Source organism: Pleurodeles waltl, chromosome 1_2, assembly GCF_031143425.1.
Source record: "Pleurodeles waltl isolate 20211129_DDA chromosome 1_2, aPleWal1.hap1.20221129, whole genome shotgun sequence".
In the NCBI taxonomy this organism is placed as follows: Eukaryota; Metazoa; Chordata; class Amphibia; order Caudata; family Salamandridae; genus Pleurodeles; species Pleurodeles waltl.
In genome coordinates this window covers 1,341,587,315-1,341,604,070 of record NC_090437.1, presented here as the reverse complement: position 1 = coordinate 1,341,604,070, position 16,756 = coordinate 1,341,587,315, and the positions used below count along the sequence as shown (strand labels likewise).

Here is a 16,756-nt window from a genome sequence, read left to right as displayed (position 1 = left end):
ACCAGGTGTTTCCTTCTAGGCCTGGGGTATGTGTTGAACCCCAACTCCTTGCTCTGAGCCTCAGGAAGGTGGGCGCCAGTACACAGATTTGCAGTTGCATTTAAATCGTCCACCATGAAAGCAGGGAACAGCCAGAAAAGAGGCCTTGCTCAACTCATCGATGTGGGACACCTGACCCCAAGGGAGCAGGGAACAGGGGACCGAACCACTCCGCTCATCTCACAGGTGTGGGACCTCTAATGGTGGCACCTTCTGCAGGTCACTCAGGTCACTGCCCGGCCGCTCAATGTGCCACGGGAGTGAGATGAGGAACTTTGCTGACGATGGTTGTAGATCTGAGGAGCTATGTAGCATATTTTCCAAAGCAGCATCTGCTGCAAGCCATCTCACCAAATGACCATTCTACGCTACCATGATACACTCATCCATGAGACGAGAACAGCGCCACCAGATGTCCTTAATGTATCCCAAATCAAGTTCCTACACCAAGCCAGTCCCTCCTCTCTTACATCATTGGCCACTCGCAATACTTCAGATTAGTCAATACAATGATGCCTGCTTTGGTGAATGACACTCGTGACGTCTACAGGGGCCTTTCAACAACACTGAGCAGAAAAGAGCAAGGAGACCAGGGGCTGGGCAAGGATGCCAGGGGCTGCAGGAGGGTGGGCAATGACGGCAGGAGGGGGGGCGACAGAGAGCAGGGGCTGCAGGGGGGTGGGTAGTGATAGCAAAGGGGGGGTGAGAATGAAACCAGGGGCTGCAGGAGGGTGGACAATGACGGCGGGGGGGGGGGGGGGGGGGTGACAATGAGCAGGGGCTGCAGGGTGGTGGGCAGTGATAGCAGGGGGGAGTGACTGAGCCCAGGGGCTGGGCAACGAGAACCAGGGGCTGCAGGAGGGTGGACAATAACAGCGGGGGGGGGGGTGACAATGAGCAGGGGCTGCAGGAGGGTGGACAATAACAACGGGGGGGGGGGGGTGACAATGAGAGCAGGGGCTGCAGGGGGGTGGGCAGTGATAGGAGGGGGGAGGGGGGTGAGAATGAAACCAGGGGCTGCAGGAGGGTGGACAATAACAGCGGGGGGGGGGGGTGACAATGAGCAGGGGCTGCAGGGGGGCAACAATCAGGGGATGGACAGTGAGAGGCGGGAGCTGCAGGGGTTCCACTCTACCACACACCCTTATGTTCCCCTTAAGTACCTCTACGCCCCAGCCTCTCTATCTCGCCCCCCTCACTCATAGATAACCCGCCGCAAGTGCCCAGTATCTCCACCTCACCCCTACACTCATGCATAGCTCACCCTCCCCTCAAACACCCCAGACTCTCTACCGTGCACCCCATTCATACATAACCCACGCCTCCCTCAAGCAGCCAGACACTCTACCACGCCCCACTAGCTGTCCCATAACCCACCCTCCCCACATGCACCCCAGACTTTCTACCATGTACCCCATCATTCCCTAACCCACCCCCCCAGCACCCCATCCTTTCTACCATGTACCCCATCATTCCCTATCCCACCCCCAAGCACCCCATCCTTTCTACCATGTACCCCATCATTCCCTAACTCACCCTGCCCCTCAAGCACACCAGACTTTCTACCATGTACCCCATCATTCCCTATCCCACCCCCAAGCACCCCATCCTTCCTACCATGTACCCCATCATTCCCTAACTCACCCTGCCCCTCCAGCACACCAGACTTTCTACCGTGTACCCCATCATTCCATGACCCACCCTCCCCTCAAGCACCCCCGAATCTCTACCATGTACCCAATCATTCCCTAACCCACCCTCCCCTCAATCCCCCCATCCTTTCTACCATGTACCCCATGATTCCATGACCCACCCTCCCCTCAAGCACCGCAGACTCTCTAGCTCGCCCCCACTCGCTCATTCATAACCCACCCGCCCCCTCAAGCACCCGGACTCCCCACCTCACCCCACTCTCTCTCCTAACCGGCCCTCCCGGCTCCTGTACTCCGCAGTCGCACCTCCCTCCCCCGCCCCCGTCTCACGCCGCCCTGGGCGCAGAGTTTCCCTCGCACACCCGCCCAGCTCCGAGTCTGCAGGGATGAATGTGTGGCTGCAGGCGAGGCATTCTGCGGCGCTGGGCTGCACTTCCTGCCGCTCCCTGGGCCTGCTGCAGCAGTGACAAGGCCTCCCTCATCCAGCAGCCGGGCCTGGCCTCTCCCATCACCCACCCACACACCCAGAAACACAACTGCAGCTGCACAACCACCCTGACACATCTGCAGGGAGCGAGGGGGAGAGATGTACCCGCAGGACAAACACGTGAAAACAATAAAAGAGCGCAGACAAAGAGGAAACACACAGCAAAAGGTGCAAACATACAATGAGCCAACAAACTGCAAACATGCGCACGATACGCAGCAAACAGCAGCCCACCGAGAAATCACACACAACGTACAAACAGCAAACATGCACACCATCCACAGCAAACACAGCGCACCGAGAAACCACACACCACTTACAAACAGCAAACATGCACACCATCCACAGCAAACACAGCGCACCGAGAAACCACACACCACTTACAAACATGCACACCATCCACAGCAAACACAGCGCACCGAGAAACCACACACCACTTACAAACAGCAAACATGCACACCATCCACAGCAAACACACTGCGCACCGAGAAACCACACACACCATGTACAAACAGCAAACATGCGCACCATCCCCAGCGCACCGAGAAACCACACACACCACTTACAAACAGCAAACATGCACACCATCCACAGCAAACACACTGCACACAGAGAAATCACACACACCACGTACAAACAGCAAACATGCACACCATCCACAGCAAACACAGCGCACCGAGAAACCACACACCACTTACAAACAGCAAACATGCACAGCATCCACAGCAAACACACTGCGCACCAAGAAACCACACACACCACGTACAAACAGCAAACATGCACACCATCCACAGCAAATAGACAGCGCACAGAGAAACCACAAACGCACACCACATTCAAACAGCAAACATGCACACCATTCACAGCGCACCGGGAAACCACAAACACACACCACATACAAACAGCAAACATGCACACCATCCACAGCAAACACACTGCACACAGAGAAATCACACACACCACGTACAAACAGCAAACATGCACACCATCCGCAGCAAACACAACACACAGAAGAACAGCAAACAGACCACATACAAAGAGCAAACACGCACACCATCCACAGCAAACACACACACACCCCATCAGCTATCCGGAAACACAGACCACATACAAACAGCAAACATGCACACCATCGACAGCATACTCCCACACCGCACAAACTATTCACAAACACAAACAGCAAACATGCACACCATCCGCAGCATATTCGCACACTGCTCCGGCTATCTACAAACACAGACCACATATAAACAGCAAGCATGCCCACCATCCGCAGCAAACACACAGCACACTGAGAAACCACAAAGACCACATACAAACAGCAAACATGCACACCAGACAGCATACTCACACACCGCACCAGATATCCGCAAACACAGACCACATGCAAACATGCACACCATCTACAGCATACTTACACACCGCACCAGCAATCTGCAAACACAGACCACATGCAAACATGCACACCATCTACAGCATACTTACACACCGCACTAGCAATCCACAAACACAGACCACAGACAAACAGCAAACATGCACACCATCTGCAGCACACACACCGCACCAGCTATCTGCAAACACAGACCATACAAAAACAGCAAACATGCACACCATCCGCAGCAAACTCCCACCCCCACCAGGTATCCGCAAACACAAACAGCAAACATGCTCACCATCTGCAGCAAACACACAGCGCACTGAAAACCACAGACCACATACATACAGCAAACATGTGCACCATCGACAGCAAACTCACACACCCCACCAGCTATCCGCAAACACATTTATACACACACCGCCTACAAAACAGCAAACATGTACACTATCAGCAGCAAACACACCGCACCGGGAAACCACAAACCACATACGAACAGCTAACATGCATACAACCAGCAGCAAGCACACATATAATGCACCAGGTATCCGCACACACACACATCTTGTACAAACACACCACATACAAACGCAAACATGGACACCATCGACTGCAAACACACACACCAGCTATCCACAGAGACACACCGCATACAAACAGCAAACATACATACCATTGGCAGCAAGCACACATACAATGCACCAGCTATCCGCAAACACATACACCACACACAAATACCACATACACACCATCAACACACACTGCACCAGCTATCCACAAAACAGGCACACAACACTGCATACAAAAAACAAACATGTATACCATTGGCAGCAAGCACACATACAATGCATCAGGTAACTGGTAACACACATACCACACACAAACACACCACCTACAAACTGCAAACTTGCACACCATCGACAACAAACAGACACTGCACCAACTATCCACAAACACAGACACACACCCATACGAAAAGCAAACACACATACCGCACTGGTAAACAGACCACATTCAGACAGCAAACATGCATACCATAGGCAGCAAACACACACACGCACACCGCACTAGGTAACCACACAAACATGCACACCATCAACAGCGAACACACACACCGCACAACTGCAAACACACATACCACATACAAACAGCAAACATGCACACTCTGCACAGGCTATCCATAGACACACACTACATACAAACAGTAAACATGCAAACCGTTGGCAACAAACACACAGCACCGGAGAAGCCACATACAAACAGCAAACAGGCACACCATCTGCAGCAAACACCCATACACTGCACCAGCTAACCGCAAACACACAACATACAAACAGCAAACATGCATACAATCAGAAGCAAACACTCATACAGGGCACCAGCTAACGGCAAAGCCACACACAACATACAAGCAACAAACATGCACATTACTGGCAAACACACACACCACACCAGGTAACCACAGACACACCACAAACAGCAAAAATGCACACCATTGGCAGAAAACATACAAACGGCCCAACCGCAGACACACACATCGAAACAGCAAACACACCCAACACACACTACACACCATAACCAAAGAGGAAACATGCACACCCTCGATAGAAAACACATAGCACACCAGCTAACCACACACACACACACACAACACAAAGAAATATCAAACCCACACCACACTGACTAACACACACACATTGCGTACCGACTGAACACAGACACCACCTGTAAACTGGAAACACATTCCACTGACTAACCACAAACACACCAAATATAGGGGGCAAACAAACACCGAGCTAAAAGCATATGGTTAAGAGCCCTGCAAAAGGTTCAGCCTCCACATTTGCATTAATTGTCCATTTGATACAACAATGAGTACATTTCCCGGGATTAAATTTGAAAGGAAGAAAGAAAGAAAAAAAAAAAAAAAAAAAAAGGAAAACCACCACAGAGTACATATTTTATTTTTAAAAAAAGTTACAGCATTGCATGCAGTCGAAGTTGGGATGCAAGTGTCTGTATGCTTTAAGGGTGGACCTAGAAGCCAAGGAAAAGAGTTCAGAGAACGTTCAGTAGTATGGGCACAATAACAGTCAAAGATCATGCATAGCTTTTATTGTTTACCAATTCTAAGACTGTCCATAAAACGTTTACACTGCTGGAGAGGCGATATCAAGATTGGCTTCAACTTGACTTTGCACACCCAAAGTCTCCAGAGACCCCTAAACTCTCAAAGAGGGAGATCCAGATACCGCCTTGGGATCTGAGACAGCCAGGTAGAACACTCTTATGTTTGTCCAGCGCCCCACTCGTCTTCCACAAAGGGGGGTGCAAACATCCATCTCAGGCCACAAGACACAGGGGCCTAGTCAGATGGCCAGGCAGTGATCCATGCCCAGAAAGTATTGCAGTGGACCATTGGTACCTTCTGGCGGACAGTGAGCACCTATGTCCTCTTGGTGCGTGGTCTAAGATGAAGCATAACCATCAGTACCTTCTGGCGGACAGTGGGCACCTATGTCCTCTTGGTGCGTGGTCTAAGATGAAGCATAACCATCGGTACCTTCCGACGGACAGTGGGCACCTATGTCCTCTTGGTGCGTGGTCTAAGATGAAGAGTGGTCATCGGTACCTTCTGACGGACAGTGGGCACCTATGTCCTCTTGGTGCGTGGTCTAAGATGAAGCATAACCATCGGTACCTTCTGACGGACATTGATCCATGTCCAGGACCCACCACAGCAGTGGGAACAGCTGCTGTCCCCTCGAAGTCTGCTCCGAGCTGAAGCCTCAGCACCAGTACCTTCCAAGTGAGTTGGACTTACAGTGGTCCGCACCCAGAGCCTGGCACAGCACTGGGGCCTGGTCCGAGCTGGAGGGTGCGCACCATGTCCCCAAGCAACGGGCACCCAAGACTCCTAGGCTGCAAGGACAACGAAGCCAGAAAGAGTGAATTCTCCCTTGCCCGGGCCAGTGAGTGGCCAGGCTGCAGAAGGGGTCAGAGGTCAGATCTCATGCTCAGTGAGTCTCCTGCAGTTACTCACGCAGGGAGAGGCCCTGCTTCCAGCAAAGGATGTGAGCGCACACTGCTGCGGTGAGGCAACAGGAAGTGCCTTCACAGCCCCCCACCTCCTCACGGCGCTAACCAGAGAAGCAGCGCTGTGTCTGCTCGTGGAGGGGGGGAGGCGCTACAGAGAGGGCACAACTTCCCGTGCGTCACGCGTTGTTCAGCTCACAGCACCTCTGTGATGTGAAGGCAATCAGGAAATGACTGTGGTGAACAGTGAGCCCTGCGCAAGGAATCCAGAAGCCATGTGTCAGCAAGCAGAGCAAGGGGCCTGAACCCCAGGGGTGGCACCCAGCCTGCAGCTCTGGCAGAACACCTGGAGCTATAGAGACAGCCAAGTAATGCAGAAGCCATGCAAGGGGTGGAGGGGCCTGAACCCCAGGGGTGGCACCCAGCCTGCACCTCTGGCAGAACTCTTGGAGCTGTAGAGACAGCCAAGTAATGCAGAAGCCATGCAAGGGGTGGAGGGGCCTGAACCCCAGGGGTGGCACCCAGCCTGCACCTCTGGCAGAACTCTTGGAGCTGTAGAGACAGCCAAGTAATGCAGAAGCCATGCAAGGGGTGGAGGGGCCTGAACCCCAGGGGTGGCACCCAGCCTGCACCTCTGGCAGAACACCTGGCGCTGGAGACTGCTCAAGAAATGCAGAGGCCATGCAAAGGGTGGGGGGCCTGAACCCCAGGGGTGGCACCCAGCCTGCAGCCCTGGCAGAACACCTGGAGCTGGAGGGACTGCTCAAGAAATGCAGAGGCCATGCAAAGGGTGGGGGGCCTGAACCCCAGGGGTGGCACCCAGCCTGCAGCCCTGGCAGAACACCTGGAGCTGGAGGGACTGCTCAAGAAATGCAGAGGCCATGCAAAGGGTGGGGGGCCTGAACCCCAGGGGTGGCACCCAGCCTGCACCTCTGGCAGAACTCTTGGAGCTGTAGAGACAGCCAAGAAATGCAGAGGCCAGGCAAGGGGTGGAGGGGCCTGAACCCCAGGGGTGGCACCCAGCCTGCAGCCCTGGCAGAACACCTGGAGCTATAGAGACAGCCAAGAAATGCAGAGGCCATGCGTCAGCAAAGGAGACCAAGTACAGGCAAGGGGTCTGATCGCCAGAGGTGGAGGGGGCCTTGATCCCCAGGGATGGCACCCAGCCTGCAGCTCTCCCAAGAGTGATTCTTTAGAACCCCCGGGGCTGTAGGAAGAGCAGCTTCCCCCTCCCAGAGCCGACTATGAAAACCGCAGTGACCACGTACTGAGAAGCACAGGAAAGGGACGGACCAGGAAGTAAATATTCTCACGAGAACATCCCCTTCAGTCTGTAGGGCTGGGTCATATCTCAGCACGTGCCCAGCCCATGCCCAACTTAAGTTGCAGCCACCAGTCTCCAAGATGCCATGTTCAACAGGTAAAAGCCATCACGTTTCCATACAGCAATCCTAGACGTAGGTCTGATGCCAGGCCCCTACACCATGGCACAGGGCTGAGCCCAGAGACTCTGGCAGGAGGCCCGCAGAGCGCAGGCAGGCATTTAGGGCGCGTGGGCGAGATACCACAAAAAGGAGCTCTGGGCTAGAGAGGAGCCCTGGCACTGATGTCAGAGTGCATCATAATGACTGCCCATGCTGGTGCTGGGATTTAAGAACCACCGACTCCTCACACATGTATGCAGCAATTACAGTATCACCCGGGATGGGTGAAGAATTCTGTTCCGCCGGCAGGGTTCGCGGAGTTTTGCCTGTTCCACCATCCGCCGCATGGCAGAGTTGTTCTCATGTGCAGCTCGACAACATTAAGTTAGAGAGCGAGAATTTGCACCCCCTAGAGAGATTTTGGGGCTCTATACTGCCTCCTGGCAAGCGTTCACAGCAGGTCGGGACCATTAGCGTTGAGAAAGGGGTCACTCGAGTAGAAAATCTACTTGAACAACAGAAAGAAGCAGGGCCCTCAATGTGTGCCACATGGTGGCATTCATACATTTTACAGAACAGAACAAGCTCCTGGAGTTCAAAATCTTCTGAGTGGGTCACCCTATGCTGGCTGTGGTGCGCCCAGGGCTGTGGTGCGCCCAGTCTCGATCCCTGCATGCAGCGTGATATTCAAGCTAAGCTTGTGTTTTGGAATGCGCCCTGATTGCCAGTGGTCTACACCGATCGAAGTGTTTCCATCCATCACTTCTGAGTCGAGTGAGTCACCTTGTGCTGTGGTGCACCCAGACCCGTGGTACACCCATACAGGGGCGCAGGCCACAGCACTCCAGTGGAAACACCCAATAAGGATGACATGCCCTCGGAGTTGCTAATGCACCCGGAGCGAGGGGGTGGGGGTTCCCTACTAGCGAGGGCGGGACCCTCTTAACAGGGGTCTGTGCAGCTGGTCCCTTGGTGCCAGAGATGAGGGGTCCTACACCTGTCTACTCTGCACTAGAAGTCAGGTCTTCAAGTGCCCGCTACCGAGGTGACCACCAGGCCACAGTGCATCTCACCTCATGGTCATTTATCAGCACTTCCGCTTCGGCCAGAAGGGGAGAAAAGTTCCAAAAAAACAGTAAAAACTTCGTAAGAAGCGCAAACGAAATGCAAAGACTAAGGGAGGGGAAGAGTCGAAAAAAGCACATTTTAGCCCATTCCACCCGAGTAAAACCTGGCTCGGTCCAGAGTCTCAGTTTCATCATCTAACAAACGCCTCGAAGCACACTTTGGACTAAAACCAGCTGCTCTCTCAAGAACCAAGTGTTCTCCCCAGCCCTCCAGACGTGCACAGCACCACCGAGGGACTCCCTCCAGACGTGCACAGCACCACCGAGGGACTCCCTCCAGACGTGCGCAGCACCACCACCGAGGGACTCCCTCCAGACGTGCGCAGCACCACCACCGAGGGACTCCCTCCAGACGTGCGCAGCACCACCACCGAGGGACTCCCTCCAGACGTGCGCAGCACCACCACCGAGGGACTCCCTCCAGGCGTGCGCAGCACCACCACCGAGGGACTCCCTCCAGGCGTGCGCAGCACCACCGAGGGACTCCCCCCAGACGTGCACAGCACCACCGAGGGACTCCCCCCAGACGTGCACAGCACCACCGAGGGACTCCCCCCAGACGTGCACAGCACCACCGAGGGACTCCCCCCAGACGTGCACAGCACCACCGAGGGACTCCCCCCAGACGTGCACAGCACCACCACCGAGGGACTCCCTCCAGACGTGCGCAGCACCACCACCGAGGGACTCCCCCCAGACGTGCACAGCACCACCGAGGGACTCCCTCCAGACGTGCGCAGCACCACCACCGAGGGACTCCCTCCAGACGTGCGCAGCACCACCACCGAGGGACTCCCTCCAGGCGTGCGCAGCACCACCACCGAGGGACTCCCTCCAGGCGTGCGCAGCACCACCGAGGGACTCCCCCCAGACGTGCACAGCACCGAGGGACTCCCCCCAGACGTGCACAGCACCGAGGGACTCCCTCCAGACGTGCACAGCACCACCGAGGGACTCCCTCCAGACGTGCACAGCACCACCGAGGGACTCCCTCCAGACGTGCACAGCACCACCGAGGGACTCCCCCCAGACGTGCACAGCACCGAGGGACTCCCTCCAGACGCGCTCAGCACCGAGGGACTCCCTCCAGACGCGCGACGCGCTCAGCACCGAGGGACTCCCTCCAGACGTGCGCAGCAGCACCACCGAGGGACTCCCCCCAGACGTGCGCAGCAGCACCGCCGAGGGACTCCCCCCAGACGTGCGCAGCAGCACCGCCGAGGGACTCCCCCCAGACGTGCGCAGCAGCACCGCCGAGGGACTCCCCCCAGACGTGCGCAGCAGCACCACCGAGGGACTCCCCCCAGACGTGCGCAGCAGCACCACCGAGGGACTCCCCCCAGACGTGCGCAGCAGCACCACCGAGGGACTCCCCCCAGACGCGCGCACCGCCGAGGGACTCCCCCCAGACGCGCGCACCACCGAGGGAATCCCCCCAGACGCGCGCAGCACCGAGGGACTCCCCCCAGACGCGCGCAGCACCGAGGGAATCCCCCCAGACGCGCGCAGCACCGAGGGACTCCCCCCAGACGCGCGCAGCACCGAGGGACTCCCCCCAGACGCGCGCAGCACCGAGGGACTCCCCCCAGACGCGCGCAGCACCGAGGGACTCCCCCCAGACGCGCGACGCGCTCAGCACCGAGGGACTCCCCCCAGACGCGCGCAGCACCGAGGGACTCCCCCCAGACGCGCGACGCGCTCAGCACCGAGGGACTCCCTCCAGACGTGCGCAGCACCACTGAGGGACTCCCTCCAGACGTGCGCAGCACCACCACCGAGGGACTCCCCCCAGACGTGCACAGCACCACCGAGGGACTCCCTCCAGACGTGCGCAGCACCACCACCGAGGGACTCCCTCCAGACGTGCGCAGCACCACCACCGAGGGACTCCCTCCAGGCGTGCGCAGCACCACCACCGAGGGACTCCCTCCAGGCGTGCGCAGCACCGAGGGACTCCCCCCAGACGTGCACAGCACCGAGGGACTCCCTCCAGACGTGCACAGCACCACCGAGGGACTCCCTCCAGACGTGCACAGCACCACCGAGGGACTCCCTCCAGACGTGCACAGCACCACCGAGGGACTCCCTCCAGACGTGCACAGCACCACCGAGGGACTCCCCCCAGACGTGCGCAGCACCGAGGGACTCCCTCCAGACGCGCGCAGCACCGAGGGACTCCCCCCAGACGCGCGCAGCACCGAGGGACTCCCCCCAGACGCGCGACGCGCTCAGCACCGAGGGACTCCCCCCAGACGTGCACAGCACCGAGGGACTCCCTCCAGACGCGCTCAGCACCGAGGGACTCCCTCCAGACGCGCGACGCGCTCAGCACCGAGGGACTCCCTCCAGACGTGCACAGCACCACCGAGGGACTCCCCCCAGACGTGCACAGCAGCACCGCCGAGGGACTCCCCCCAGACGTGCGCAGCAGCACCGCCGAGGGACTCCCCCCAGACGTGCGCAGCAGCACCGCCGAGGGACTCCCCCCAGACGTGCGCAGCAGCACCGCCGAGGGACTCCCCCCAGACGCGCGCAGCAGCACCACCGAGGGACTCCCCCCAGACGTGCGCAGCACCGAGGGACTCCCCCCAGACGCGCGCAGCAGCACCACCGAGGGACTCCCCCCCAGACGTGCGCAGCACCGAGGGACTCCCCCCAGACGCGCGCAGCACCGAGGGACTCCCCCCAGACGCGCGCAGCACCGAGGGACTCCCCCCAGACGCGCGCAGCACCGAGGGACTCCCCCCAGACGCGCGCAGCACCGAGGGACTCCCCCCAGACGCGCGCAGCACCGAGGGACTCCCCCCAGACGCGCGCAGCACCGAGGGACTCCCCCCAGACGCGCGACGCGCTCAGCACCGAGGGACTCCCCCCAGACGCGCGCAGCACCGAGGGACTCCCCCCAGACGCGCGACGCGCTCAGCACCGAGGGACTCCCTCCAGACGCGCTCAGCACCGAGGGACAGTCCAGACATGCGCAGCACCGAGGGACTGTCACAAAACCCAGAGAATGACAACGGAGTGAGCTCTGTATATCCCACCCAGCACTGAAAGCTGGAGTCACCAGCCCTCCAGACAAGAGGGCTTTCCGCACCGTCCATGGCTCAGCCACAACCTAAGAGAGACCATATCCCTCCCCTGATAACACATGTAACTGGCCTCTCCTGGACACCAAAGCAGCTCAGCAGCGTGGTGGTCCCTGGCTCTAGCGCAGCACCCCCAATGGTCCCTGGCTCTAGCGCAGCACACCCCAATGGTCCCTGGCTCTAGCGCAGCACCCCATGGTCCCTGGCTCTAGCGCAGCACCCCCAATGGTCCCTGGCTCTAGCGCAGCACACCCCAATGGTCCCTGGCTCTAGCGCAGCACCCCATGGTCCCTGGCTCTAGCGCAGCACCCCCAATGGTCCCTGGCTCTAGCGCAGCAACCCCCCCCCCCCCCCATTGGTCCCTGGCTCTAGCGCAGCAACCCCCCCAATGGTCACTGGCACTAGTGCAGCCCCTCCATGGTCCCTGGCTCTAGCGCAGCACCCGCCCCATGGTCCCTGGCTCTAGCGCAGCACCCCCCCCCCCCAATGGTCCCTGGCACTAGTGCAGCCCCTCCATGGTCCCTGGCTCTAGCGCAGCACCCCCCCCCCAATGGTCCCTGGCACTAGTGCAGCCCCTCCATGGTCCCTGGCTCTAGCGCAGCACCCCCCCCCCCCCCCAATGGTCCCTGGCACCAGTGCAGCCCCTCCATGGTCCCTGGCTCTAGCGCAGCACCCCCCCCCCATGGTCCCTGGCACTAGTGCAGCCCCTCCATGGTCTCTGGCTCTAGCGCAGCACCCCCCCCCCATGGTCCCTGGCACTAGTGCAGCCCCTCCATAGTCCCTGGCTCTAGCGCAGCACCCCCATGGTCCCTGGCTCTAGCGCAGCGCACACGCACCCCCAATGGTCCCTAGCACTAGTGCAGCCCCTCCATGGTCCCTGGCTCTAGCGCAGCACCCGCCCCCATGGTCCCTGGCTCTAGCGCAGCACACACACCCTCCATGGTCTCTGGCTCTAGCGCAGCACCCCCCCCAATGGTCCCTGGCTCTAGCGCAGCACCCCCATGGTCCCTGGCTCTAGCGCAGCACCCCCATGGTCCCTGGCTCTAGCGCAGCACACACACACACACACCCAATGGTCCCTGGCACTAGTGCAGCCCCCCCATGGTCCCTGGCTCTAGCGCAGCACACACCCCCCCCATAGTCCCTGGCTCTAGCGCAGCACACACACCCCCCCCATGGTCCCTGGCTCTAGCGCAGCACACCCCCCCCCCATGGTCCCTGGCTCTAGCGCAGCACACACACCCCCCCCATGGTCCCTGGCTCTAGCGCAGCACACACACCCCCCCATGGTCCCTGGCTCTAGCGCAGCACACACACCCCCCCATGGTCCCTGGCTCTAGCGCAGCACACACACCCCCCCCATGGTCCCTGGCTCTAGCGCAGCACACACATCCCCCCCATGGTCCCTGGCTCTAGCGCAGCACACACCCCCCCCCCCCCATGGTCCCTGGCTCTAGCGCACCACACACCCCCCCCCCATGGTCCCTGGCTCTAGCGCACCACACACCCCCCCCCCCCATGGTCCCTGGCTCTAGCGCACCACACACCCCCCCCATGGTCCCTGGCTCTAGCGCAGCACACACCCCCCCCCCATGGTCCCTGGCTCTAGCGCAGCACACCCCCCCCCATGGTCCCTGGCTCTAGCGCAGCACACAGCCCCCCCCATGGTCCCTGGCTCTAGCGCAGCACACACACACCCCCCATGGTCCCTGGCTCTAGCGCAGCACACACACACACCCCCCCCCATGGTCCCTGGCTCTAGCGCAGCACACACACACCCCCCCCCCCATGGTCCCTGGCTCTAGCGCAGCACACACACACCCCCCATGGTCCCTGGCTCTAACGCAGCACACACACACCCCCCATGGTCCCTGGCTCTAGCACAGCACACTCACCCCCCCATGGTCCCTGGCTCTAGCGCAGCACACACCCCCCCCCATGGTCCCTGGCTCTAGCGCAGCACACACACCCCCCCATGGTCCCTGGCTCTAGCACAGCACACACACCCCCCCCCCCATGGTTCCTGGCTCTAGCGCAGCACACACCCCCCCCCCCCAATGGTTCCTGGCTCTAACGCAGCACATTTCTGTCTGTATTTATCCATATTTATTTTCAGTCATTTTATAGGCATTTATCCATATTTATTTTATGCTTTCAAAATAAACAAGAACTAAAATGGTTGATTTTCCATGTACTTAACTGATTAGCAAGCACTGACACATGTAGCGTTTTAGCAAATTAAGCGGGCAAATAACAAAACACAGTCACATATAACAAAAGGTGAATATTAGCATTATCCACAAGTACATGTCAACATATTCCAGTAGTTAAGGGAATATCGTCCCGTTTTTAAACCCTCGTGGTGTCTGCTCAGCCCTTGGTCTGGAATTAATGAAGCACAACGTTCTGTACTTGTCGCTTTTACAAACAGATTGTTTTCTGTCTGATGCCCTCTCACTGACACTGCAACAGCACAACAGCCTCCCCTGGACACTGTCACACCTCAATGCAGCCACACTGCCCTCTCACTGACACTGCAACAGCACAACAGCCTCTGCTGGACACTGTGACACCTCAATGCAGCCACACTGCCCTCTCACTGACACTGCAACAGCCCAACAGCCTCCCCTGGACACTGTCACACCTCAATGCAGCCACACTGCCCTCTCACTCACACTGCAACAGCCCAACAGCCTCCCCTGGACACTGTCACACCTCAATGCAGCCACACTGGCCTCTCACTCACACTGCAACAGCCCAACAGCCTCCGCTGGACACTGTCACACCTCAATGCAGCCACACTGGCCTCTCATTGACACTGCAACAGCACAACAGCCTCCCCTGGAGACTGTCACACCTCAATGCAGCCACACTGCCCTCTCACTGACACTGCAACAGCCCAACAGCCTCCCCTGGACACTGTCACACCTCAATGCAGCCACACTGCCCTCTCACTGACACTGCAACAGCACAACAGCCTCCCCTGGACACTGTCACACCTCAATGCAGCCACACTGCCCTCTCACTCACACTGCAACAGCACAACAGCCTCCGCTGGACACTGTCACACCTCAATGCAGCCACACTGCCCTCTCACTCACACTGCAACAGCACAACAGCCTCCCCTGGACACTGTCACACCTCAATGCAGCTACACTGCCCTCTCACTCACACTGCAACAGCACAACAGCCTCTGCTGGACACTGTCACACCTCAATGCAGCCACACTGCCCTCTCACTCACACTGCAACAGCACAACAGCCTCCCCTGGACACTGTCACACCTCAATGCAGCCACACTGCCCTCTCACTGACACTGCAACAGCACAACAGCCTCTGCTGGACACTGTCACACCTCAATGCAGCCACACTGCCCTCTCACTGACACTGCAACAGCACAGCAGCCTCCCCTTGACACTGTCACACCTCAATGCAGCCACACTGCCCTCTCACTGACACTACAACAGCCTCTCCTGGACACTGTCACACCTCAATGCAGCCACACTGCCCTCTCACTGACACTGCAACAGCACAACAGCCTCCCCTGGACACTGTCACACCTCAATGCAGCCACACTGCCCTCTCACTGACACTGCAACAGCACAACAGCCTCCCCTGGACACTGTCACACCTCAATGCAGCCACACTGCCCTCTCACTGACACTGCAACAGCACAACAGCCTCTCCTGGACACTGTCACACCTCAATGCAGCCAAACAGCCCTCTCACTGACACTGCAACAGCACAACAGTCTTCCCTGGACACTGTCACACCTCAATGCAGCCACAATACCCTCTCACTGACACTGCAACAGCACAACAGCCTCTCCTGGACACTGTCACACCTCAATGCAGCCACAATACCCTCTCACTGACACTGCAACAGCACAACAATCTTCCCTGGACACTGTCACACCTCAATGCAGCCACAATACCCTCTCACTGACACTGCAACAGCACAACAATCTTCCCTGGACACTGTCACACCTCAATGCAGCCACACTGGCCTCTCACTGACACTGCAACAGCACAACAGCCTCTCCTGGACACTGTCACACCTCAATGCAGCCACACTGCCCTCTCACTGACACTGCAACAGCACAACAGCCTCTGCTGGACACTGTCACACCTCAATGCAGCCACAATACCCTCTCACTGACACTGCAACAGCACAGCAGCCTCCCCTGGACACTGTCACACCTCAATGCAGCCGCACTGCCCTCTCACTGACACTGCAACAGCACAACAGCCTCCCCTGGACACTGTCACACCTCAATGCAGCCAAACTGCCCTCTCACTGACACTGCAACAGCACAACAGTCTTCCCTGGACACTGTCACACCTCAATGCAGCCACAATACCCTCTCACTGACACTGCAACAGCACAACAGCCTCCCCTGGACACTGTCACACCTCAATGCAGCCACACTGCCCTCTCACTGACACTGCAACAGCACAACAGCCTCTCCTGGACACTGTCACACCTCAATGCAGCCACACTGCCCTCTCACTGACACTGCAACAGCACAACA

At 58.2% G+C, this 16,756-nt stretch overlaps 2 protein-coding genes across 3 annotated transcripts in view; one reads left to right on the top strand and one right to left on the bottom strand.

The window, feature by feature from the left end:
- LOC138257222 (serine/arginine repetitive matrix protein 2-like) overlaps positions 1–16,756 on the top strand; it is an 81,003-nt gene that overhangs the window by 43,542 nt on the left and 20,705 nt on the right. The window contains exon 3 of the mRNA XM_069205893.1: positions 9,328–11,394. Within this exon, the coding sequence (XP_069061994.1) occupies positions 9,328–11,394 (2,067 nt within the window). The remainder of the gene's footprint in view (positions 1–9,327; positions 11,395–16,756) is intronic.
- TLN1 (talin 1) overlaps positions 1–16,756 on the bottom strand; it is a 687,540-nt gene that overhangs the window by 666,565 nt on the left and 4,219 nt on the right. The window lies entirely within an intron of this gene.